Source organism: Myiozetetes cayanensis, unplaced genomic scaffold (genome assembly GCF_022539395.1).
Source record: "Myiozetetes cayanensis isolate MyiCay16 unplaced genomic scaffold, myiCay2020 scf3, whole genome shotgun sequence".
In the NCBI taxonomy this organism is placed as follows: Eukaryota; Metazoa; Chordata; class Aves; order Passeriformes; family Tyrannidae; genus Myiozetetes; species Myiozetetes cayanensis.
In genome coordinates this window covers 3,209,114-3,236,132 of record NW_026087521.1, presented here as the reverse complement: position 1 = coordinate 3,236,132, position 27,019 = coordinate 3,209,114, and the positions used below count along the sequence as shown (strand labels likewise).

Below are 27,019 nucleotides of genomic sequence, written 5' to 3'. Positions count from 1 at the left end.
AGGTGCTCATCACTTGTGGCTTACATCTGCCAGAAAGTCAGCACTGATGAGCCCATGTGCTTTACCAGAACGGGGGAGGGAAGGAAGAAAAAAAAAAAAAACCAAGAAACGCAACAAAACAATACAAACAACAAGAGGGAAGGAAATTTGCTTCTATAACAAGTCGGATAAAGCAGCCACCTCCCCACTTCAGGCACTTCTACTGTCTCCTTGTACAAGCGTTCCCCCACATCACATGTTCTACGTTAGTCCTACATTCCCCTTTTCCAGCTCCTTTCTCACTGCAGTTCCCCGACACCTTCACGCGTGAATGTTTCCGCGCTCCGCATCGCACGCACACGTGGAACCCGCTGCCGCCCTGGAAAAACGCGCCAGCCGGGCTCTTACAGGCACAGCCCCCCGAGCGGGAGCGATGGCAGAGTGACGGGACACGGAAAGGCAGCGGCAAGCCCCTTCCCTCCCTCCTGGAGCATCCCCCTTGCGAGCCCCCTCCCCTCCCCTCGCCCGGCTCTGCCCACCCGGCGCCTGCGACGGCTCGACTTTCCCAGCCCCTACGTGAGAGACGTGCAGCTTGACAGCAATTTAATGGATCGCCGTCAAAAAGGCCAGATGAAGGCACCGCTTCCGAGCCACTCCAGCCTCCCACTGACGAGGAAGCGACAATCGGACTAATTATTTCGCGCGCAGGGGAGCAGCTTCCAGAGGATGCTCCCGGGGATGCTCCCGCTCCCTCCGGGGACCACGCTGGCCGCGGTCTCCGTTACACCTCCCTTCCCACCCAGCTTTGTGGCTCCGCTCTTTGTTACTGCTGAGGAGTTAATAGCACCTGAATTTAAAACAGCCACGCTGTTAAAAAAAACCACAAAAACAAACAAACAAACAAAAACCTAAAAAAAACCCTAATAACCCTCTTCCCATATTGCACAGTGAACAGTGCCCAGCGTGGCTTGTTCCCACCCCGAGAAAAAAATAATTAGAAGACATTACGTTATTAATAAGCCCCTTGGTGCCTTAATATACTAAATGTGTTAGTTTTCTCCTCCACCGGGAGGGAATTCTCTCCTCTGAGAAACCAAGTGGCAAAAACCACTGGGAGGCTCTGCGTGCACAAGGCATTTCTTTCAGAGGTGTCAGCCCTTGAGAGAAGTCAAGCCATACAGGCACACGTGCAAAGAATTAAGCCATTCTACCCCACTCAGAGCAAAGCCCCTTGGCAACCCAGATGTTCAGCCTGTTGCTGAAATCCCATTTCCTCAGCAGCTCCTGCTGCAGAGCTGCCCTTGCCAGGCTCAGGCAGCGCGTCCCAACATCTGCTCCAGGGAGCCTGACCCACAGCCCCGGGCAACAACAGCTGGCAAATTCATAGGATATCTGCTTTTCCTAAAATTATTATTATTTTTTTTTTTTAAGGAGAAACTTTCCAGCCAAGGGAAATAAACATCAGAAGGGACTTTAAATGCCTGATGAACAAAAGCATCGGAAAGACTGATTCACTCAACTGCCCAAGCCACTTCCATCCTTCATCCAGTGCCACCCCCTCCATCCCAGCTCTGCGGATTCCTGCGACGCTCATTTAGAGTTACACGGAGTTGCACAACTGGCAGGTTGTCAGTTTAGCTGCTGGGTGAGTTAAAGGAGCTGCCTCCTGAGCTTTCAGATTGCATTATGATTCATGATTTGGTTTATAGTAACACCGGGATGACCAAAGCATTTTTATTTCATGTTATTTATATATATATATTAAGCAGAGAGGTTGGTTTTAACCCCTCAAGGATCCTTCTGAGCTTCAAAGAGCAGGGGAAACCACTGCAGAAGTTTCAGCATTAATTTCTGCCTCTTATCTCCACCTGTCTCTTATCTCATCCCACAGGGTGAAATGATAAAGTGCAAACTGCTGGGTTTTTTTCCCCTAAATCCATTTCCCTAATCCTGCCTCCACCTCCAAAAAAATTAAAGATTTCTAATGCACTAAGTGGATGGGGCTTGGAGCAACCTGGGATAGTGGAACGTGTCCCTGCACATGGCAGTGGGGTGGCAACACGATGGGCTTTAAGGTCCCTTCCAATCCAAACCATTCATGACTCTGATTAATCTCAGAGCGAAGTGCTTGACACCCTGAAAATCCCTGCTGAGCCGGTGGCCGGGCGCCGAGGTGAACAACCTGCTCCCTTTCCTTTTAATCCCAGGGCTGGAAGCCGAGGAGGGGGAGCGGGGAGGAGGGAGTGGAAATTGGGCCACGCGTGTCTCCGCACCTCCCCGCATCCTCCGCTGCGCGGGGCCATGTGACGGCTGCACCTTCCTCCAGCTCCCAAGGGCTGGAAGTGAGTCACGGGATGGCAGCGGGTGGGATGCGGGCACGGGGATGATGCTGGAGCAGGCAGAGGAGGGGGGAGGCGGGATGCTGCATGGATGCTGAGGGAGGAGGGCGCTGCAAAGAAACCCCTCGGGGAACGCAGAGGACGGCGGCTGCTTCCCTCCCACCCCTCCATCCCATCCCATCCCGTCCCATCCCGCGGGGATGCTGCCGTGCCCGTACTCACATCGGCGGGGCAGCGCCGGGCGGTTGTCATTGGGAAGCCAAATCTTCTGGATGCGGCTTTGTGTCAGCTCCATGGGCATTTTTAAAACAAAGGTCTTTTTGCGCTCCGCGTCCACCTTGAAGCGTTTGCGGGGGAAGAGGAGAAAAAAAAAAAAAAAAAAGAGGAAGGAGGGGGCGGAAATATGTAATAAAAAATAAAAAGGGTTTTTGCTGCAGTCGGTGGTTTCAGCGAGCGGCTGCGGCGCTTTCGGATGCTGCTGCTCGGAGCCTCGTGAGGATTTTACGGCAGGAGGGGGGAGGAGGAGAAGGAAGAGGAGGGACGGGGCTTCAGGGCACAAAGCCGGGCAGGAGCGGCACCACCGCTGCCGCTGCGCGCTGGGAGGGAGCGAGGGCGAGCCCTGCCGCGGACTGCGACGGAAAGAAAAATATATTTAAAAAAAAAAAAAAATAGGGAAAAAAAAAGGCAGGAAAAACCTCCACGCGAGGCACCTGGAGAAAAGGAGTGGGGAAGGTCTGCTCGTGGCGCTGCTGCGGTCTCGGCTGCCGTGCTGTGCTGTGCCGTGCCGTGCTGCCCTGCCCGGCTCCGCTCGCGATGTGCCGGCAGCCGCGGTGCCGCCTATTTCTATCCCGGCAGGCCGGGCCCGGCGGCGCCCGCCCCGCGGGGCGGGGAGGGCAGGGAGGGGCCGGGCGGGCGCTGCGGCGCGGCGGAGGAGGCGGGGAAGGAGGAGGAGGAAGAGGGTGGAGAGGAGGAGGAGGAGGGGGAGGATGGAGGGGTGGGGATGGAGGGAGGGAGGGGGGGATGCGGCGCGGCACGGGCAGTGCTGCCCCCCGCGGGCCGCCCGCGGAACTGCAGCGCGGACAAAGGACCCGCTTTGTTCCGCGCGGGGACGCGACCACCCAAACCCCACGGCTGAGACCCCCGGGGGAGGGGGGATTATTGGGGTGTTACAGGCTGTGTGAGGGCTCCCCCGAGCTAAAAAAACTGCGCGGTTAAAAGACTCCCCCGTCTCGCTTCTCGCGTGTTAGAAATTAATGAGGTGAAAGCGATAAAAATAATAAAAACAGTAATGATCGTTGAATCATAAAAATAGCGAACAGGGGGATGAAAAGTAAAAGGGGGACATTAAAATGAAATTAAAAAATTATTTAGAAAAATTAAGAGGAAGTAAAGCGAGGAAATAAAAAGGGGAAGATAAAATGAAGTAAAGATTAATTAAGTGGACGAAAAAGAAATAACAGGGAAAAATATGAGGAAAATAAAATAAAATAAAATAAATAAAATAAAATGCAGAAAATAACAATGGAGTAAGAAAAAAATAATATAAAAATATAGAAAATAAAAATGGAATAAAATATTTTAAAAAGGAAAAAAATAAACTAAAAAAATTAAAATGTTAATAAAATAAAAATAAAATTAACTTTTTAAAAAAGAAATCAAAACTAGAGAAACAAAATAAAAATAAATTTAGAAACAAAAATTAAAATAACTTTTAAATAAAATAATAAAGTAATAAAAAAATCAATGAACTCCAAGTACACAGCAGTGGGACGGGGGGCTCCGCTGGCGCGCCCCCCACTCCGCGCTCAGAGCCTTCGGGCCAGGGGAACCCGGGGGGGCTCGGAGGGGCCTCGGGGGATGCCGGGGGGCCTCAGGGGATGCCAGGGGGCCGGGGGATGCCGGTGTCTGCGCTCCTGCACGTCCCTCACGTCGCACATGCGGTGCCTGAGCCGCCTCCCCCGGAGGGGATGCCCGGGATGCGGCGGCTCCGCCTCCGCCCGCGGCCACCGCGGCTGCTCCGCCCCGCTCCGCGCCCGGATCCGCGCCCGGGAGGCGCCTGGTCCACCCCCCCCGCATCCCTCCGTCCCTCCCCGCAAGGGGCTGAAGCGGCAGGAGCGCTGGGGATGCTCCGCGGGGGAACCTTTGCTCTCAAACGGGTGCTTAGTATTAATTTATGACTTATTTTTCTTATTATTATTTTTAATTTATTAATCTGGCTGGTATTTATTACTTGTTATTTTATTAATAATTTATTAATATTTTAATATCCCCATCCTATTATTTGTCTATCTGTCATGTATATTCACCCATGAGAAATATGTTATTATTATTATTATTATTTAAAATTTTGGTTCTTCTATTAGTTTATTCAATTCCTTAATCTGCTCACCATGTTCCTGCAAATTGCATTTCCACCTTCAATTAGGCTGCAAGCAGCACCCCAGCAATACTCACACCCCAACACAGCCTGTGTTTGCAGCACAGGAGGGTTAGGACATCATCCAGGAGCCACCCAGAAAATTCCTATGGTGACACTGAAGTCCTAAAGATGCTCAACACCCTCTTTTTGCCCCCCAGCGCTGCCTTAGCTATGGGGATTGTCCCACCTGGCACAGAGGGGTCCTTCTGGCAGGATGCTGGGTGGGAATGTGCCACAGCAGGGAGAAGTAGGAATATGTGATAGGTGGGAAGAGCTGCAGAGGTGGGAGCATCTGCTTTGATGGGGTTTAATGAAGCAAATTTTGTTTGAAAATTTAAAGCCCAATAAGGAGCATCTCAGATACTTAAAGCATCAAACCTCCTCTTTTATTATATAGGGCATTTTCCTTCTCTGGATGCAAAGGTTTGTATTTGTTAACACATCTAGAAAGAAGGTATTTTTGGCCAATTCCTTACATGGAACCAAGGTAGATGGGAGTAAAAGTGCACAATCCTTCCCTCTCCTACGCAGGGAAAAAATATTCACAGGCAACAACGAAAAAGAAAAATTAAAAAGAATTTTAAAATAGCTACTATGAGGGAGCTGGAAAAGAACCAGATTTGGGATGTGGGAAGGAAGATAGGAGAGAGCAGTGAGTGCTCCAGCTGGCAAATGTGAGATGGGGATCGGGAACAACAGTGCTCCCTGGACCACTGTGCACAAAATCCATCCTTGGGAAAGGCCAGGAGGGTTTTTTATTTTTTCCAAAATCCCCAAATCCTTTTCACATGGAGGGCAACAGAAGCTCGGTTCCCAGCTAAAACATGAGTCAGAAGTAGGACAAATATTCACATGATGTTACAGGACAAGGAATTTGGGCATCATCCCCCTTCCTCCAGCAGCTCACTCTCCTCTCTCTGCCTTCACAAATCACCACCCCCACAATATCAAAAGGAGCCCGAAAGCGAAACCCTACCCGAATTAAAATCACAGTCACTTCAAATTAGCTCCACCTAGTAACTCTTGGCTTAAAAACTCCTGAATAACTGGAGCGGAAAGCTTCAACTCCTAAATAAATGGCCTGGATTTCAGGGGCACGAGCACCCAGCTGCTCCGAGGGAGGTCAGCTGGAAGAAGCAGCATTACTATTTATAAGGCACTTTCACCCCGGGGAGAGGGTGGTGATCAGGATGGCTCACTAGGTGCTCTGAGAGGATTATTTTTCCCCTCTCAAGTCGTGCCATGCAAAATCCCCGCTCCCTATTAATAGCACCCAGACCGGTAAATAAGGTGTTGCTCGCAGCTGCTGTGAAAGGAGCCCGCGGGGGTGCTTAGCTCAGCGATTTTTCCAGAAATCAAGTCACTGAGGGGGAGGAATGCTGTCAGTAAGAGGTGTGTCAGCTCGCCGAGAGGCACCGCAAGCACACGATGCCACGGGACAGCCAGGGATGCTGTCCCACATCCTCTGCTGCTCTGTGTGATGGAGCATGTGAAGGGTGGAATAAACCAGCCAGCGCAGGCTGGAGGTGCTGCCTCACCTACCCTGTCTCAGGAACCAGCAGGGATTTAATAAATGCAAAGGGACAGAGGTATAAATGTAATGCAGGGCTCAAAATCTGAAAGTCCTGGTGGTGGGTGGGGGAAAAAATATCCTTGAGCGTCTGAGGGATGAAGGCAGCAGGTGCAGAGAGGTGGGAAAGGGAAGGGCAGTACAAAGAGGGGAAGTCTGGCAGAAAAGGGGAAAAACCTCTTTCTGTGAGAACAGGATACTCATCTCTTACGGGGTTTACAGGCTGCAAACTTCTCCAAAACATCAGAGCCAAACTCCTTCAATTCCCTCTTCTGTTCCACTACTGCTCTAACCTCAAACTCACCTAGTAACTCATCCTGAACAATGGAATTAGGCTCTGGATGCATCCCACGATAAGAATCCTGAACTTAATTCCCCATCCCTTTTGGAAGAATGTACTGGTCACCAGCCAGCCTCTCCTGGCACGCTCCCCCCAGCATCAAAATGCCAGCACCAGCAGCAGTTGCTCTGGCGAGCCCCAACTCTGACTAAGACGTGATTCATCCTCCTCTTCTAATGTCTTCTTTTTTATTTTTTTTTTATTTTATTCTCCCTAAAGGAAACTTGAAAGGAAAGGACAAGTCACGTTTTTGCCTACGTTCAGTGCAACACGCATCATCTCCTTAGGACGTGGCATGGGGGTGCAGTGGGTGTGATTCCTGCTGGGATCCAAGTTGCACAGTCCAACCCTGCACCCAAGAACTATTTCCATGACTGGAATTTGGAAGTGGTGGCTGGGAGCTGTGTGTACATCACCCTCTGGATGCAGCCTTACATATGCTCTATTAATGTCAGGGCAGATGAATCCGGCAGCAATTTCCAGTATGGCCTTGGTTTACTGTCCTGGAACACGGGCACAAAGTTCACAGAATCACAGAACCGTTTGTGTTGGAAGGGACCTTAAAGATCATGCCATTCCAACTCCCTGCCATGGGCAGGGACACCTTCCACCAGACCAGGTTGCTCCAAGCCCCACCCAGCCTGGACTTGGACATTTCCAGGGATGAGGCATCCACAACTTCTCTGGGCAACCTGTGCCAGGGCCTCACCACCCTCACAGTAAAAATTAATTCTTAATATCTAATCCAAACCTATTCTCATCCAGTTTAAAGCCGTTCCAAAGCATTCCCTAACCTGGAAGAGAGGTTGCAAAAGTCAGGCAGCAGCTGCCCAAATTCTTGTTAGTGCGTTAATGACACTTTCTTGCAACAGAGAAAAATTATTCCTCTGGGCTGACAAAGGGGTATTTATACAGTTTTTCCGGAAAAGCAAAACAAAACAAAAATGCTGAATTTTGCACTTAAAAAACAAACAAAAAACCCACACAAACAAACAAACAAACAAAAACCAAACAAAACCAAAACCAAACCAAAACAAAACGAAGAAACCCCACCAACAGTGGGATAGTGAAACAGCCGATAAAATTGTCTGCAATATTTTCGGGGAAATGGAGACTTTCAGAAATGTCAGGGAGGAAAACAAGTGGTTGCCCTGTCCTCTCACCAGCTGGATGCTGAGCAGTTTTCACTGCTGATGCCACTTTCTTTGGGAGGGACTTCAAAAAGAGCTGCTGAGGGTCAGGCTCTCGGTGATAAATGGCTGATTTTTATCAGCAAAGGTTGATAAAAATGTTTGGATTTGGAAAGGCAGCTGGAGTTCACGGTCCTTTGAGTCTGCAGGCTTCAGCCGCCTCCCTCGCCCTCACAGGTATTTCAATTACAGAAGTAAATAAACAAGGAGCGAAGTGCGAACTGTACCTGTATCACCGGGATATCACCGCTCCCACCCCACTTCTCACCCGCACCCTTATCCGGCCCAAGTCCTGATTCCCGGGGTGGGGGGACCGCGATAAGATCCTGAATTAATCCCTATAATGGGTCGTGGTGTTTCTGCCATGGAAAAGAGCTTTTTTTTTTCTCTCCTCTTATCAAGTTGTGTTTTCCTTCCTCATTTCTTGCCTTCCACCGTCCTGCCCTCGTAGTTTCACACTCCTTTTCCTCCTCAACAGCATCAGCCCCTCTGCTGGGCAAAGAGGAACAGAAATCGGGCAAAGCCATTATTTCTTCACGATATTATTTGCAGATAAAATCCCCTGCAGGGATTACAGGATGCTGCTCAGCACGGGACTAACTGTCCCCTACCCTGAAAGCAGAGGAGAGCTCCCGGTTGACAACTCTTAGGTCTGCAACTGGGAGGGCTGAGCAGGGAACATCGTGTGCTCGGGGCTGCCCCAGAGCTGTTCCACCAGGGCAGGCATCCGTTCTCCTGCCTGGGGACGAGCCGTCCAGATTTTGAGCCTAATGCTCTCTTCAGTTGCACCTGATGTGCTCATCAAACATCTTCCTTCCCTGACTGCAAGAAATTCAGCTCGTTGAGCTCAGCAGCCAAGCACTGAGATTCCAGAGGAGCGAGGAGGTTAGGGCTGCCACGCTCCAGCCTGAGGGTGCAGCTTTCCTTAAAAATAGCCACAAGCAGAGAAGGGGAAAGTTCAGAAGAGTGCAGACTCTGAGAAACAAGTGCTGAGCCCCAGAGGGGGAAATCCCGGCAGAGGCACAGGGCATTGCTCAGCCCACAATATCAGCCCCGGTCAGACATCGCGCCCAGAGCTGACCTTGCTTTTCCTGGCAGCCAAGGGGCAGGGAAAGCCAGGAAGGGGATGCAGAAATGCAGAATTCAGCCACATTCAACAGATTCCAGGGGACCTGCTTGGTTTTGCTCAGCCCTCTGCAGTGAGCTCCCCACGTGTTGTTGCCGTCACACTCGGTGCAACACAGAAAATCTTTCAGGGACAGTAAATTCTACCCGAAGCCTGCCCCTGTTGTTCTGTACCACCAGCCTTGATAAAAGCAAATTTATTTTTTAATTTCTTTTAATTTAGAGCCCTTCAAAGGAGGACAAGGGTTTGAACTTTGTTTCTTTTGAGTTGTCAGGTTTCTGACTAAACTAGAGGTGTTTGGCTGTAATCTGGTGAGTTACAGGGATATAAGAAAGGAAATGCATCGCCTGGCTGTGACAATTAAGGGGAAGAAGGGAGGATGAGAACCTGGATTCAATCTCAGTTCACCAAATTAAAGACAAAATCGTTCAAGGTTCCCTCCATTGTGCCCAGAGGGAGGGGGGTGCCTCCAAGTGTGCCCAGGTGTTTGAAGGTCCTTTGGAAGACCCAGTAAAGCTCAAGGTCAGAGCTGGGGAGGTGTAAGATGGGTTTCCACTAGCCAGGACTGATGACCCCAAAGGAGCCTCCCAGACCAATGTTAATATTTAAAATCCTAGTTCCATCTTTAATTTTTTTTTAGATTTATATTTTGTAGTTCTCAGAAAAATATAACTTGGAAAAAAAAAAAACTTTCTGAAGCTGCAATATCCATTGGAGCAAGGACATTTCTCAATGCTCAGAAACGGGTCCAAGAGGGTTGAGCAACATCCTGTGAAAGTTCCCAACCTTTCAAGACTAGTGCAAAGCAAAACTCACCCCATAAATGGGGTAAATTATAGAGATTATCGACTCCATGGGTTGCAGAGAGGGTAGATTTAGATTAGATATTAAGAAGAAATTCTTTACTGTGAGGAGTGAGGCCCTGGCACAGCTTGCCCAGAGAAGCTGTGGGTGTCTCATCCCTGGAAGTATCCAAGGCCAGATTGGATGAGCCTTGGAGCAACCTGGTCTAGTGGAAGGTGTCTCTGCCCATGGCAGGGGTTGGAATGACATGATTTTTAAGGTCCTTTCCAACCCAAAGCATTCTGTCATTCTGTGAAATATGGTGTCTTAAAAGTGGTTAGGGGGTAATCAGGGTAATCAGTTGGGATATTCCAGTCTAAGGAGTCTAATACTGGTTCTCCTTGCAGTGAAATCTGGCTGCAAAATTTCAGGCTTGGTCCCAACAGAAAGGGTTGAAGGGTGCAGTTCAGTCACAGAGCCAAAATTCGGTGTTTTGGCACCATCAGAGCCTCTGAGAAGATAATATTCACATCAGCCTGACACTGGCTTGTGCCTCCTATTCCCAGGTACTTTCAGTTGAACGAAAGGAACACTTCCCTGTTTGCCCTGTGATTTTTGAGGTGTGAAATTCCCCACTGAAAGTCCTGGGATTTATTTAGGGTGTGAACCCCCAGGATGCTGAACTTGACTTTAGGTAACCTCATCCCTAATCAAGATGCCACAACCACCTGTGACAAGGCACTGACCCAGCACAAAAATCCTGCTGGTCTGAGAGGAAAGTGTGTTTGCAGGGTTGCTCTGTCCCAGCTGCCAGGTTAAATATTGCACGTCATAACTTGGCATGTGTCACCACAGTGCCTTCTCTGGGTAAATCAGCAGAAAAACAGCCACGTGCTCGCACCTGAACCAGACCTAATTTAGGATTGTCGTGGTCCCCCACAGCCTCCTGTAAGGGTAAGGTGAGGAGCAGACAGGCCTTGACACTGTGCAAACCCTTCTGCTCAAGAGCAAAATAATTTCTATATTATCAACACTGTTTTGGTCACAAATCAAAAACACAGCCCCATAGCAGCTACTACAAAGAAAATGAACCTATCCCAACCCAAACCAGCACAGTGCTGCAAAGTGATGCAGCACGTTGAGGGTCTGATGGGAAAAAACACAGAATTCCAGCCCTCCTCTAACACAGAGATTGCTACTGGGATTATTTTCATGGAGGTGCCCAGAGGCTGAAGTTGGTTGTGTTGATGAAGAACTTTATTCCCAGCCCAGTGATAAAACTGGGATGCAGCTCTCCAGGTCTCCTGCCTGCAGGGGCTCAGTGATAGATGTGAAACCCCCTCCCTGGATGAGTCTGTTCAACCCATTTAGAGCAGGAGATGATCACCCTCTGACAATCTCAGCCTGACATTATCCCATGGACTTTACTATTGAACTGTTTCCTAACATCTCATTACCACCCACCTTTCATTAAGACCTGGATCGTTATCTCGTCGTTACAGGTTATTAAATCAAACAATGGCAAAGGCTGTGGCCTTTCTGGGGCTGACTCACCTCGTGATGTAACAAGCCCAGGCCAGTGACAACCTCAGCATTGCCATGGTGACCGAGAAGCTCCTAAAAGCCTTGTAGGCAATGACGTTGGTGAAGCCAGATATCCTAGAGATGCTGGGAAATCTCTTCAAAGTAATGGGAAAAAATACAACGTGAAGCTCTGGGGGAGAAAATGTGGTGGTTTGTATTGCTGCTGATCAAGGAGGACGTGCTTGTAGGCAGCAGCGGGCACCAGATAAATCATAGCCTGGGAAAAAGGGTAATTTTTTATCTCTGCTCTCAACCCCCACTGATATCAATTTGGCTCCTGATACAGGGGCTTTTGAAGCAGCATCCCAGGAGGATCTGCACTGCCTGGGAGGCTCAGATGAAAAGGTTCCCTGAGGGATCCTGAGCAAGGAGGAGGCGTTGAAGCTGTTCTGTCTCCCTCCACCTCAAAGCTGGGGGTAGTGTTTGGGAAGGATTTGTGTCATTTTGGGTGTCTACAAGGTGGTCACCTTTGGCCACTTTTACCATCTGTGGAGAGAAATGGGCACTCCCAGAGCAATTCACTTGCCCTGCTGTGGGTATTGATTGTAAACCAGGACGAGATATGTCCTGGAGGAGTTTGTATCCTGTGAGCACAGGGAGACACCCCAGTGCTCTCTATGTCCAAAACCCATGCACATCTGAGTGCTCTCCAGCACAAGGTGACCTAAAAACTCAGTTCCTTGTTCAATCCAGAGTCCCATGTAGGGAGGAAAGGTGAAGTTTTGATGAGGAGCAGCATTTCGAAACCGCGTACGTGCCGAGCATCTTTCCCACCCACACACTCCTGAGCACGTCTGCCATATCTACAACCTGCTTGTCCCTGCTTCCTCACAGGGCTGGGATGATACAGGCAAAGGTTGCCCAACAGTGCCCTACACACCCCAACTCTGGCCAAGAAGAACCACTTTTGGGACCAGCACCACTGCTGGGGTTGAGCCGTTCCCTGGATGAGTCTCCCCAAGGGTTCCCCTCTCTGTTGAGCTGATGGAAACCACAAGGCATCCAGAGGTGAGGTCTAAGTGTCCCACTTCTCCAGAGTGTTGCCATGTGCTTTTAAACTTGAGACCTGCAGGCATTGCTTTCAGGAGATCTGGGAAAGACAACTAAGAGGGAAAGCGTGTGGTCAGTGGGTTGAAATTTAGAATAGTAAGGTCTAGCTGAGTTTCCATGTCCTTTGCTGGAGCTCCTTCCACTCAAAGCCTTTCCCAGGTAACCTCCTAACAACTCTTCTAACCAATTTTTGGACCCAAATCACTGGAATCAGATCACACAGATTGCTGGAATGCAAAAGTTAAATAATCAGATTTCCTCATCAGGGTTTTCTTAAAATTTTTCCACTAGTAGAGCAAAGATTTTAATGTGTTTAATTCCTAACAGATGTTTTTAATCTGTGTATTTCATTTATTTTTTTTTCTATGACATGGAGACCTGGCTGGGAAAAAAAAAAAAAAAGGGCTAAAATTGTCAAAAAATACCTACAGAATTTGTTTCTTCTTTGCCTAATATTTTCCAATCAGACATGAAAACCAGGAAATTTCTCTGGAATTTTGGGGCAAGCTGAAACAATATGGGGAGCTTGCTGCCAACATATTTTCTCAAATGCATTTATATTTTCCAACCCACAACAACAAACTGTTAAGAGCTCCTTGAGAAAAAAAAAATAAATAAAAAATTGAGATGAATGTTTAAATTTCTGCCTTTGGAGTTTATCACAGAGTAGCAAACCAGTGTTTGGGTGCCTGGCAGGGATCATGGGGGAGGATGCTGTGCTTTAGAGCACTTGGGAGGGCCTCAATTTTCCCCCAAACCAGCTGTGTTATGTGAGCTGAGAGCCAGAGCCAGGAGGGGATGGCACAGGTGGAAGCACATGTTGGCCACTGATTATGACCTGTCCCCACTGAAGAATGATGGAAAAGGGGGAAAACCCCTTTTATTGTGTCTGCTTCAGTGTTTCCAGAAACAGCATTCATCAGGGAGTCACAGAATGGCTTGGATTGGAAGGGACCTTAAAGATCATCTCATTCCAACTCCCCTGCCACGGGCAGGAACACCTTCCACTGGACCAGTTTGCCCAGGGCCTCACCCAGCCTGGCCTTGAACACTTCCAGGGATGGAGCATCTGCGACTTCTCCGGGCAACCTGTGCCAGCACAAACTCTGTGCCACAAATAGGGTTCCACTGGCATTTCCCACTCCTCAAAATCCAAACAAATGACGCCAGGAGACGTGAGCTTCCCCCATGTGTTCATCCCCACCTGCTCCTCTGCCCTGCTCCGATGTGTCCGTGCGTCCCCGCACCTTCCCCGTGCTGACGCCTGGGGTGACGGCACGGCCAGAGCCAGGGTTTCAAATTTCCCAGCCCAGCTGTTTACCCTGCACTCAGCCTGAATGCAAACAACTTCTAGAGAGCAGCCTGAGTCAACAGGAGATCTGACGGTCACCCGACTCCCGGGCAGGTTTTCCTGCCAACTTCCCAATAAAAAGAGCCAGGCTCGGGCTCAAGGCACGACCTTCCTTCGCTTCATACTGTGCATTTATCATTCAGGTTTAGATAGTCCCAGGCACCTTAATGATGGGCACTTCTCTCCCACTGCTGGGCGAAGGTGCTTGTGATGCCTCGTGGATCAGACGGATTGTTGGGCTGAGCCAACAGGAGTTACAGTTTGCATGGCAGAGCCCAGAGTGTTTCCCAAACCTGCCAGCTACACAACAGCAAGGCCTTGTCACAGTTGTGGCTAAAGGGGATCCCACCAGCGTGGCTTTGGGGTGAAGGCAGGGGTGGCCAGAGGGTCACAGCCGCTGCAGTACCATATCTGCAGGACATGCTTTGAGCACGGATGCCTTGCATGCCTCCTCCCTGTCCTGCCTTAAACACTGGTGCTCATCCCATTTAGCTGACCAGCTAAATACCCCTGAAAACCCAGCTCATGGAGGGCCAAACCAGCCCTCCACAACTGGACAAGCACAGCTCCCTTGGACACGTGCAGGAGCACACGCAGCCACCTCAATCCCTGGCAGCCTGTGCCGCCGCTGCCTTCGGATGCTGCTCAAAAATCTGGTCCTTTTGCATTCAGTCAGAGTCAGTCATCGACAGAACAGGGTGACTAAGACTCAGGGCTGGCACACACCAACCCCATCCCACGTTGCCTGGTCTTGTCTTGTTTGCAGCAGGGCCATTAATTGCTGAGGCCACCCAACCCCGTTGCTGCAAGCACGGCGTGGCAGGACATCCAAAGCCAAGAAAAGGCAGCCCCAGGTCTTCCAAAATTTGGGCTAGTAAAGCCGTATCCAAAGAGGAACTCTTCCCACCCCTCATGTCTTCCACCTAATTGCTGCCATTGCAACAGCCATAAATGCTTTAGTGGTTTATTGACTTGCTCTCCCATTTATGGTGTTTGACTTGGTCAGCTCTGAGCAGCTCAGCTGCACCCAAAAACTATGAAGAGGAGAAAAAAAGGAAAGGGGAAACATGACAGCAAAAAGAGGTGATTTCATGTTTAAGAGAAACGAAGGCTTTGCTGACTGTGTTCCCCTGTGTACATATTCTTCAGAGCTGGCAGAAGGTAGAAATCCATTCCCTGCCTTTGGCAAATCCACCTTGGATAAACAAATAAACACAAAAATCACTGCTGGCAGGTGTCTCTTCTGTCTCGACTCATCCTGGTCAGGTTGGTTCAACAACATGGAGATTTTGCTGGCAAAGCTACTTCTGAGTCCCTTTTCCCACCCCAAAGCCTTTTCCTCAGCTGTGAATGATGGCATCCAGCTTTCCATCTGGGAAATGGACCCAAGCTGGAAAGAAAAAAGGCAAACTAGTTTTTTTGTTTTGTTTGTTTGTTTTGTTTTGTTTTTTTGTTTTGTTTTGTTTTGTTTTGTTTTAAAGAGGTCTTTATTTCACGAGCACAGATCCATCCCTGGGGAACTGATAGCACAAAGGGTGTACCATCCCACATTCCTGGGAGTGGAGAGGCTTTATCAGGCTGCCCAGGCCCAAATCACAGCCCCTGCTACATCCTACTGTTCGTCTTAGAAATCCCTTGCTAATAAGGAGCATTTCTAAAAAAAATCAGTGAGCAGGAAAGAAACCCCACAACCCAAATCCTCAAATTTCTGCACCACCATGTTAGAATTTCCTATTGGCATCAAGGCAGGGTGCTTGCCTTGGTCATGGATGAAGGTACAAGTTTCCTCCAAATAAATTTATATTGGCAAATAAGAAGCCTTTATTCTCCACTTCTGCAGGGCAACCTGGCAGTGCCCATTTGCATTTGTAGGGGCAGAAAAATTCGGTCTCCCAGGCACAGAAATCAGCAGCCCCACCAGCTGCTTAGTCCCCACCTTCAAGCCCATGAGCAGGACCCAGCGCAACCCATCCTCCTGCTTGTCCCCCTGCAGAAGCAGACGGAGCATTTTGGCTCTGGAGAGACTGAAACACATCCCTCCTTGGGGATGTCACATCTCTCCTCGGTTCTTGTGGCTGGATCTGCAGCAGGAGACAAGACACCCAGTTTTCCTCCCATTACCACTGGGAGAAAAACACCTCCCATGCCAATGGTTTATCGCTGTTGTTTATCAGCTGTTTATCAGCTCAGCTGTTCTCCAGGCTTCCTGGAAATAGCTGGAAAGCCCAGCAGCACCTCGGCACTGCTCATGCTCCCCTCGCATGTCTTGGAGGAGGTGCAGCTGCTGGGAGAGCCGTGGCAGTGCTGGGTGAGAGCCAGGTCAGGAAAGCAGAGCCCGGCAGTGTTTCCTCCCTGCTCCCTCCGTGCATGTGAACGGGGCATGGACAGCCCGTGTGGCTTCCCAGAGCTGGCACGTGCTCCAGCAGCCCGGCGTTCCCGTCCCTCTCCTGAGTGCCAGCAGCCCGGGCAGGGCCAATAAAATGATAAATAAATGGGTAAACAAGTTCACCCTGCTCCCCTGGAAAAGGTTCTCCCTGCGTCAGGTCGGACAAACAAGCTCCAGAGGGGGCCAAGGTGTCAGGAAGGGGAATAAATCAGCTTGGCTGAAGGGGTGCAGGCAATTTAACACCAGCCCTGCTGTGTCCCTGCTTAAAGGGGAGCCCAAAGTGGGGCTGGGTCTGTGAAAAGACACAGCAGCACCTCCTTTTCCCAGTGGATTTATCATCACTCTTTCCTCAGCCCTGAAGCCCCAGCAGCATCGCTTCTCCCCAAACCATTTCACATTTGTCCATCTCAGCTTTCACACTCTGTCCTCAAATAACCTTTTCCAGGATTGAGCACAGCTTTCCTCGATTTCCAAACCAAATCAACATCTCTCCAGGTGGGGTTTTAACACCCTGCTCCTGCCTCCATGGGTTGATTTGGAAGCTGCATGTTGGACTACAATGAGGTTTGGTCCAGTAATACACACCAAAACACACCTACAGGGGACATACACCTCGGGATGCTCTGGCACAGCCAGATTTGGTGCAGAAAGAGCTGGGTCTGTGGATAAGAGCAGCTAAAGCCACAGTCACAGTGGCCTCCAGCCCATCTCTGCAACCTCCTGTGCCTCAGTTTCCCCTGCTTCAAGGGACAAAGGTGGAAACCATCTAATGAAGAGTGAAGAACTGGGGAAAGAGAGAACAAAACACTCTCAGCAGCCAGTCTGAAGAAACAGCATGATGTCCCTGTGGATAATAATAATAATAATAATGACTAAAAGGAAAGCCCAATTCCAGAGTGTTTCAGCAAGAGGTTGTTGTAGAAAATGCAGGATGCTGGGTTTTGTGGCCTGGACGGTGCTGGTTCCTCAGCACCAGGGAAAAGTACATCTCACTCCAAGCCCTGTGCCTTTGGGAAGAGGTTTAATCTGGGATGGGACATGATGGGCAATACAAAGGAGATGTTTCCAGAATGGGATATATGGGAGAGCACAAAAGGGGAGTGATTTTGTGCTCCAGGAAGGAGAAAACTGGGGAATAGCTTTCAGCCTGGAAAAGAATGATACGGAGAAAATAATATCTTCTCCTTAGAGCAAAGAATATTTAAGGTACATACAGGAAATGTTGCCCAGGTATTAGGGGAATCCTAATACCTCTTACCAGGTCAAGGAATTCCCCGGGAGAAAACACCAGGAAAATCCGAAGCTGATTGTGTGGGTTTGATCTTGACTCCCAGCTGGGGCCTGTGCCCCATACTCTATTTTTTTTTTATTTGTTTCCAGTCTTAAAATGTGGCTCTGAAGGGGGGGAAAAAAAAAAAAGCAGGTGCCCTGCAGAGACGTGTGTGCAGGCACGCACCAGGAAAACAGGGATCACTCCTTGCTGGCTGCTGGGTTTGGAAATCCTCCCACGTCCCTCCGTGAGAGACCTGTGGTCATCTGATCTGAAGCCTCTGGAGTTGTTTTATGCCGAGATTAATTTCCCCATCGCGGAGGGTGTGTTAGGGAAGGGTTTGGCAGCTGCTCTGCCAGCGTGGGCTCCTGGTGGCAAAGGGATGGTGGGATGCCAGGTGGAAAAGTGGCCTGGGGGCTGTTGGTGGTGCGATCTGAGCACTGGGGTGTGAAGCCCAAGCCCAATTCGGGGTGTCTTTCCCAGGTGACAAGGCCACCGAGCCTGGTTTTCAGCTGGTGGATGGGTTAAAAGCACCAGGGTCACAGCAATGCCTGCTCACCACGTAAATACAGCAATGGAGAGTCCTTCTCCACCCCTGCAGGAGGGAGGCAGGGCGCCAAAAGGAGGGATGCTGGCCCTGGCAAGACAGGTTGTAAGCAAGTCTGCTGCTCCCAGGTTAGGAGACGAGGACGTGCTATCAGCGACTGCATCTCTACCAGGTTTAGTTCGCAGACTCAGGAAGTCTGAGAGGTGGTAACAACACGTATCTCCCCACCAGATGGTTTCTGTGGAGGGACTGGAGCGCAGAGCAGGTCCCAGTTCGCCCACTGGACCTCAAGGGAGCTGCACATCCCTTGTGAGCCTCCTACAAAAGGTTCTAGTGGAGCAGTGGTTCCACCTGCAGCTGGTGGCAGCAAAGGTTCTCCCACCTTCCCACCACAGCCTGGCATGTCCTGCCCAGCCCCATCACCACAAGATGTGGTGGGCTCTGCTGCTTGGTTGTGCACAACCCCATCAGCACCAACGGGAACACAACCCCTGGGTGTGGTGAATCCTTAAATCCACTAAAAACTCTCCATGGTTGATCCTAAAAGCCAAAGAAAGTGCAATGTCTGAGAGGCAGTGGAGAGGCTGTGCTCACTGAGTGCTTTTGTGGAGCCTCAGGGAGCAGGGAGGGGTGTAGTGGGGGGACAGACACCTGCTCCTTTGGGTCGTTTACTCCTGTTTGGCTCAAGGGGCCAGAGAGGTGAAAGGAGACGGAACAAAAGCAAGAGCCAGAAGGAAAAATGCCGTGGCAAGAAACGCTGGCCAGGGGGCAAAGCAGGACACGAGGGGATTTCCAGCCTTCCAGGAAAGGTGTTCATTGAAAACAAAGCGGTGGTTTGACTCAGGCACGAGCTGGTGAGTCAGGAGAGCCGGGGCCAGTTCTGCCACACGTTTCCTCCCTGCCCTTTGAGCAGGCACCCACGCTGCCGCTGTCACTCTCACCAGGACAGCCCCCACGGGGAGCTGCAGCAGCCAGGACCCCCTCAAGCAGCTCCTGACTCCACGCTTGGCTTCTCTGCATCGGTGCTCACAAATCCTCCCTGGTGCCTCTGACAGGAAATGCTGGATAAAAAGTTTTTCAGGGTTGCCAAAAAAACACGACAGCGAGGAGTGGCGTGACCGGCAAAGGCAGCAGCATGTGGGTTTGCAGGGCATTGCCAGCAAGCCAGAAGGCATCCACAAGTGACAGAATTATCCCTTCCATTACCAAAAATAGCTGCAGAAAGGCAATTCACCACCCTTAGCTGTAACCACTCCGCAAAAGCAGAGAGTTTCCCATCAGAGGGTGTTATAATCTGACTCACTGCAGGAGCTGTGTTAGCAAGGAAGTGCTCTGCAGAGAAGGGGACAGGCAGCAGGAATAACAACACTGGGATGTGGCACAGTCCTGCCCTTTCCCTTCATGCTCACGGGCAAAAGGCACCTCTGCTCCTGCTAACAAGAGCCTCCTTGATCTCAGCAAGCAGAAATGAGACCAGGAGATGTCGCAACTTCTGCTAACAGAAAATAAAAAGGCTTGATAAAGAGCAGTATTGTTACAGTGACCAGGCTGTCCTCCTGCTCCTCCCACCACGTGTCTGGAAATCATAGCGCCTGGTGGCAGGAATCACCTCCGGAACGTCATCCCCACCAGGCCCTTTTCTCCTGCCAAAACAATCCCCATTATCAGTTTCCCTGCTGTGTAATAACTTCTGACGCCTTTGAATGCGAGCTGCTTGCAGGAGATCACAGAATCACAGGAAGGTTTGGGTTGGAAGAGATCCTAAAGATCGTGTAGTTCCAATCCCCCGCCACGAGCGTGAACACCTTCCACTAGACCAGATTGGTCTAAGCCCCATCCAAACTGGCTCTGAACACCTCTAGGGATGGAGCAGCCACAACTGCACTTTCATGGGAATTTTTTATGCTGAGGAGATCAGTCCTTATGGAAGTAGGGATGTGGGGAGGAAGGTGTGCAGTAACCATGAGGCACCACTGGCATTCCCCTGCCAGCCCAGCAAACGAAGGGCAGAGCTCAGGTTTCAGCCACAGACCCCTCGGGATCTCCCTGGCCCCCTCTGCTTGTGCTTTTTTCAACATCCCTCCTTCTCTTGCCTCTGAGAGCTGTGGCTGCTCCTCCAGGTGCTGCTCAGGACCCCAGTCCTGGTCCACCATGCCCGAGGCTCTTCTAATCTCCACCTTGCTGTGAGTTCTTGTTTACCCTGCAAAGACAGAGCGCTCAGCACAGTCAGCTGCAGCTGTCCAAGCTGGCTCTGCTTGTGGTTGTACTGGTGTTGCACAACCACAGCCAGTGTCCAAGTCCCTCTGCAGAAACACAGTGTTCACCATCACCTCTCCAAACCACAGCCCTCATCCATCCAGGCCCATCTCCACCACCAGCATGATCCCCCTTGGCAGTCCCAGAGAAGACCATCAGCACCCAAAATCAACACCAGCCACTCCAGAATCTGCCCCCTCATCAAGCAGGGCCCTGAGTCCTGCCTCTTGCCCAATTCAAGCCATTCAACACCATTTTTGCTCACAAAATTCCAGCAGTGATATGCCCTGGTGACCAAACAGTGCCCAGTGAGTTCTCCATCCAACAGCTTAAAGTCAACCCACACCTTTACATGTACCCATAAATAATATATTCACAGCGTCACATGTTTTGTTTCCGCTGTGAAGCACTTGCTCCAGGCATCTGCCATGCCCTTGGCAGCCTGACAGTGGCTGTACCCAAATCCTGGGGAGCCAGACCAGGGTTGAGGTAACCTCTGATATCAGTACAGGCTGAGGGATGAAGGGATTGAGAGCAGCCCTGCTGAGAAGGACTCGGGAGTGCTGGTGGATGAGAGGCTGGACATGCCCCATCCATGTGCTCTGTGTCCTGGGCTCATCCCACAGTGTGGGCAGCAGGTGAGGGGGTGATTCTGCCCCTCCACTCCACTCTCATGGACCCCACCTGGAGCACTGTGTCCAGCTCTAGGGCCCTCAACACAAGAAAGATGTGGAGCTGCTGGAGCAAGTCCAGAAGAGGCCACGGAGATGCTCAGAGGGCTGGTGCACCTCTGCTGTGGAGACAGGCTGAAAAAGCTGGGGATGTTCAGCCTGGAGAAGAGGAGGCTCCTGGGAGACCTTAGAGCCTCTTCCAGTTTCTAAAGAGAACCTACAAAAAAGATGGGGACAGATTTTTTAGCAGGGTCTGTTGCAGTAGGACAAGGGGTGATGGTTCCAAAGTGAAGGAGAGTCAATTCAGATTAGATATAAGGAAAGAAATATCTTACAGTGAGGGTGGTGAGGCACTAGCACAAGTTGTCCAGGGAGGTGGTGTATGCCTCATCCCTGGAAGTGTTCAGCACCAGGTTGGATTGGACTTTGAGCAGCCTGATCAAGTACAAGATGTCCTTGCTCTGGCAGGGAGGGGGGGTTGGAACGAGGTGATCCTTTATGTCCCTTCCAACCCATGCTGTTCTGTGATTCTATGATCATGCTTTCAGTCTCTGCTCACTGGCTTTCAGTCTTATCTCCATCTCCTTCCCAGCCAGCAATGAAACCAGGGTTTCATTTGTCCTCTGACAGATGACAAACGTCCTGCTGGCAATATCCTGGCAGCTTATCACCTGCACACTCCCAGGCTTCCCAGCACCAGCTGCAGTAATTAAATCAGATTTTTCATGAAGGGCACTTTAGGTGAAAGCTCCCAACACCTCCTGCCAGCAGAGCTGCAGCCCTGGATGGGCCTTTGCTAGGGCAACAGCACCGTTTGGGGATCAGGACTTTCTCCATTTCTTCTCCAGTTGATGCAGCGACGCTGGAAGAAATTAACTCCTGCCCTAAGCTCATTCCTTCTGCTGTGCTTGGGCAACCCTGCTAGAAACACCTTTCTTTAATATCTGAAACTGCCAAATGCCTTGAGATGGGCAAATGGCAACTGTTGTACAGACACCAAGTGCAGGTCCTGGGGCAATGCCACTGGCTACGATGCCCGAGGAGAAAGGAGGCAACAGAGCCAAGGCAACCAGTATTTTCCACAAACTTGTTGGGAAGACCCAGAAGAGTGAAGCCAAAGCTGCAAGCAGTGAGAAACTGGCAGAGATGGGGTTGGAGTTTGCATTTTACTCTGCAGGGTACTCCCTTTCCACATGCAGGGGTGTGCAAAGACAGCTTAGAGCCTCCAGAATGTTCATCTGAAAGCCTCCCTGTGCCTCAAGCTACTCGGGGTGTGCAGAGCAGCAGCCCTTAGGCAAAGCCTCCTGTTTGCACCCCAGATCTAGGTGGCAGTGTGCAAGCCCTGGGGTCAGACACTGTTCCCAAAAGTCTCCCAAAGGAAAGGTTCAGCCTCCTTGCCAAGCTGGCTGGAGTCCTGTTTTCTTCTGGGAGGATCAAGCACACAGCTTAACTCTAACCCAGCCCAGGCCACCACCTTCAGCACGGATTTTTATGCACCAAGTTGAGCTACAAGGAAAATATCTTCATGCTCAACTCTCCTGCAAACTAAGGATGTGCACAGCTGGCTCTGGGCAGCTTTTGAAGAGCAGCCAGAAGTCCATGCTCTCCATAACCCTGCTGCCTGCTGGCTTACAGATGTGCCCATGGGAAGCCCAGGCAGCCCAGACACAGCCCCTGAGCAGTGCTCCAGGCAGGGCTGGGGACATGGGGGCCCACCAGCCCAAGGGGATGCTCTGAGCTGGGGTTGCAGCCTGCAGCCAGGTCACAGACAGCCTCTGCAAGCATTGCCACGGCCAAACTCACATAGGCCTGTTGTAGGCTGAGTCTTATAGTGAGAAAAGGGATCCTTGGAGGGTCTCCAACATGAGCTGAGCATGCACATGGACTCACTTAGGTTGGAAAAACACTCTAAGATCATCAAGTCCCACCAGCCCTGCCAAGTCCACCACTAAACCACATCCCTAAGTGCCACATCTGCCATGTCTTTTAAATCTCTCCAGGAATGGTGACTCCACCACTGCCCCGGGTAGGGTGTTCCAGGGCTTGACAACCCTTGTGGGGAGAAATTTTTCCTAAAATACACAAGCAACGGACAAAACCCATCCACTCTGGCCTCCCTGCCACCTTGGACTTTCTGGAGCTGCATGCTGATGCGCGGAGCTGCCGGCAGCTGCTCTGGCATTTCAAGGTTGACCTCTAGAGGAAGTTTGTAGACAAGCTACGGCTGCGAGGGTGACACCGCAGCTGCAGAACAGAATTGCCAAGGACTTGGAGGTTAGCTGTGCCCCAGGTGTCCAGCAGCGATGACGGGCACGGCACGGTCCCCCAGGAAACGGCTCCTCCCCAGTTCGTGGTGTGCTGGGCAGGACCGCAGGGAAAAGCATCAATTACTGCAAACCCGCCGAGTGTCCCCAAGTGCTGTGGAGGTCTGACTGTCATTTCTGTCACAGTGATCCCTGCTGAGGCTGCAGCGGGGCCACAGGTTCTGCTCCCCAACATGGGAAGGTGTTCCCCCCCCCCCCATCTTTCCGTGCTCCCCACCGAGTGCTCAGAGCTTTTAAAGCCTGACAAACTCTGCTTTCCTCCCACCGCCCACCCCTCCAGCATCTCTCCTTCTTCTCTAAAGTAGTCCGTTTATCACCTAGAATTAAATCAAGACCCGCAGTCTGCTGCGCTCTCAGGATGCGAGGGTGTGAACCACATCACGCTTCGCTGAGCCTTAAAAGGCGACAGAAATCTCCGCGCCCGAGATAAAGGTTCTGTGAACACCACTGCGGGCAAACTGCCGCACACCCAAAACATCCTCCCCAGCGCAGGCAGAGGTGAGAAAAACAAATCGAGCCCTCTCTCCGCAATTTTCACCCCCTCCCTGCTGCCCTTTGATGTCATGCCAGCCTCAGGGTGTGACATCTCTGCAGTGTCCCCTCTGCCTCTGCCCCGCCAGCCCCAGCACGGCACTGGTTGTCCAATGGTCCAGGGACACTGATCCTCTCTGGCAAAGCACCTGTGTGGGATCTGAGCAGCACCTTCTCCCTGTGTCCTTGTCCATCTCAACTTAACCCCGCTCCCCTGGCTTTTCTGTGTCCTGGAGAAGAGCTTTTCCCCTCCGTTTCTCCTCCCAGTAGAGCTGCCAGGACAAGGGACCACCACAAGCATCCCGCCCTGTGCCCCCACCATGCCCGCACATCCCTCTGGGATGAGGAAGAGGAGGTGACATTAAAGTCTCTCCTTCACAGCAGCCCGGAAGCGATGTAAAACTCATCCACAGCCCCGTGGGGCAGCACAGGAGCACCCACAAGGGTTTTAGGACCCACAATTGCGTCCTTCTTGCCCACAGTGCCAGGACAGGGGATGGCAGGTTTCTGTCAGCTGCTGGGATGGAGTTCTGGGGAAAAGAGATGGTTTGAGGTGCAGCTCGGAGAGCACCACGGCGTGAAAGAGGCTCCCCCAGGTGAGGTACCCTTCTAAAAAGCCATTTACCTCCCGGGCTCCCAGCCCCTCCGCTGAGCACCTCCCAAGGACACAAAGGCACGCAGCTTGCCAGTTCTCAGCCTGCATCGCCCCAAAACAGCCCGCGGCAGCAACCTCTGCCCAGAACCGTCCCACGTCCTTTTGTCCTCAGCCCTTGCACCACCCAGAGCACCTTGCACCACCCAGTTTATCCCCATGGGCAGCGACAAGCCGAGAAACCCCCCACAGCTCAGGGAAGGCGCAGGAGGAACTGTTGCCCTTTGCAGGATGCACAGAAATACACCCCCAAACGCAGCATCGAGGGGTGTCCCCCATCCTCCCCCGAGAGCTCAGCGGTGCGGCAAAGCCGGGCACAGCCTGGTGCTCCCATCTCCCATCCCTGCCGGGACACGGACCCCAGACCCAGCCCTGGACACCCAGGTCCTCCCGCCGCTCCGGGGGAGCATCCCGGGGTGTTGCCCCTCCATCCATCCCCTACCTTTGCGGAACGGCATGGGGCAGGGAGAGACAGGGCTGCGCTCGGAAGCCTGGGTTCTGCGGCCGCGGACGCCTTCTCTTATATATATATGAATATATATATATTAAAATATATATATTTCTTCTGTGTTTGTATTTTCTTCCTTCCTCCTCCTTCTTCTCTTAGAAGGAAACGAACATATTTGGGCAAAGCCCGGCAGAAACCCGCGTCATTCGGAGGGTGGCACTGCAGAAAGGAGGAAGTTCTTGCAGTTTCAGAGCTTTTAACCCTTCGCTTCCTGGAGACGGCAGGGCTGGGAGAGAGGTAATAGGGACAGGACAAGGAGGTGATGGCCTGAGAAAGGGATGGAAGGCGCTGGGAATGGGGTTTTGTGTTGGTCTGTGGTGGATTTTAACTTGGTGGGACCAGTACAGAACTGAGTGTAATGGATGTGAGTGGGATAATGGAGTTTTAGGCTCCTGCATCACTTCTGCCGATTTCTGTGCTCAGCAGAGCACTGATCCCATCTTCTTTGAGGTGGCACTGGAAGAAGCCAGGAATACTCAACTGCTTTCAAAACAAGGGTACCAGAAACTCAGATCCCCCTGTTTAACATCTCCTGTCTGCCCATGTCTGTGATCCATCCTGTCTGCAGGTTGGATCACTCAAGGCAGGTGGAAGTTCAGATCCTGCTGAGCTAAGCCCCATGCTGAGGATGTGCAAATCCCTCTCTCCCAGGATAGTAGGGCTGGGATGAGTGGTGAGCTGAGCCCAGAGTTTTGGAGCACCAATGGGGAGTATTATCACCTGGGACAGTTGTTTGTTTTTTACTGTGGTGCCTTTACTGCCCTCGCTGGAGGCAGAAAGAGGCATTGGCTTGGAGCTAGCTCAAGAGAAACTCTTTGAACTGTGCATGACTGGACTCCAACCTTTCATCTCGGTGCTTAACAGTGATACCACGAGCTCCTTGCTGTGTCTGTGCTCCCTGCAAAACTGTTTTTCTCTCCTGGAGTCGCCAAGACTTTCCTCAAACCATCCCTGTGGTGCTCTAAAGCCTCCCTGCTCATCTTCTGCAGGCTCCAGCCTGGGGAGTGATGTCCACTGCACATGGAAATATTCCTGAGCCCCAGCACTCTCTGAGGGAAAAAAGCACAGAAGATTTTGTGGCATGGGCTGCTGGGTTTCCTTCCAGCAACTGGAACCAGTTACAGCAGCTGGGGTTTTTTCCCTGCCCCCATAGACATGGCTGGACAGGCTGGAGTTGCATCTCTGCCCAGGCAACTTGAGCAGGCAACCATTTTCTTGGGGAAAAATCATCCAAAAATGGAATTTCCCAGGACATTTAGCAACATTAAATGGCCACAGACTGGGAAAGTTTAAGGCAGGTGGGTTGGACATCCACGTGCTGCTGCCACACAGCTCAGAAGGTAGAGATCCCTCCTTCACTCCAAAAGGTCCAGTATCCAGGCAGAAGGGAAGGACACCCCAGCCATGCCCAAGGCCAGGGCAGCATGCCCCAGGAGCTCTGCTGGTTCACCCTGACTCTAACCCAGCCCTTTGCTTTGGCAATTGAGTGATATTCCTTGGAGGGATGAGCTTTCAAAGCCCTATAAAACACAAAACCAGATGATTTTACTGTTTTATTACCCAGTATAAATGTGGATTAGCAGTTCATCTCCAGGAGAGTATTTCCAGCACATGATTCCAAGGCTTGGCAAAAGATACATGATAAAAAATACTCAGGGTTAGACCCAATAATGAACTTGAGTGTCTTGTCCACCAAAATACCTGTTTGGATGCTCATGTCCAAGTTTGTTGTCTTTAATACTCTGCTCAGTGCCTGCACAGCTCAGAAGGGGCTTAACTCCTCGGGTGGTTTTTGTTTTGCAGCACTGATTTTGCCTGGACATTGTCACTTCAGCTCCAAAAACTTCCCAGTAGGAGCATTTCAGAGCCTTGTAGGTGTGACCAGGTCCTTCAATAGAGGATGATGGATCAGGTCCCCATTAAGGTGCTTCTGTCACCTGGTCCCTGCCCTCGGATTTGCTCCAGTCATTCTGTGCATTGGCCCAGAAAGATCTCAGGTGGAACAATCTTTGGTGTCCATACATCTGCTTAGCATTTTCCCTATGGGGAAAATTCCAGAAATCAGCTTCCAAGCTCCAGCCAAGGCCATCACAGAAATCAGAGCACCTTGTTGCCTCATTCCCTGTTTTAGATACTACTGTTT

At 50.9% G+C, this 27,019-nt stretch overlaps 1 protein-coding gene across 11 annotated transcripts in view; it reads right to left on the bottom strand.

Annotated features, from left to right (window-relative positions):
• PFKFB3 (6-phosphofructo-2-kinase/fructose-2,6-biphosphatase 3) overlaps positions 1-25,001 on the bottom strand; it is a 43,554-nt gene extending 18,553 nt beyond the window's left edge. For 8 of the 11 annotated variants that reach the window (XR_007629953.1, XM_050324090.1, XM_050324092.1 and 5 more), the window contains exon 1: positions 2,541-2,756. Coding sequence is in view for 10 of the 11 variants with exons in the window: in XM_050324090.1 (XP_050180047.1) it covers positions 2,541-2,619 (79 nt within the window). In the remaining variant the exon portion in view is untranslated. Of the gene's footprint in view, positions 1-2,540; positions 2,959-24,810 lie in introns of those variants that run through there. The other 3 variants (XM_050324089.1, XM_050324093.1, XM_050324101.1) reach the window with 3 other exon arrangements.
• Positions 25,002-27,019: the final 2,018 nt, after the last annotated feature.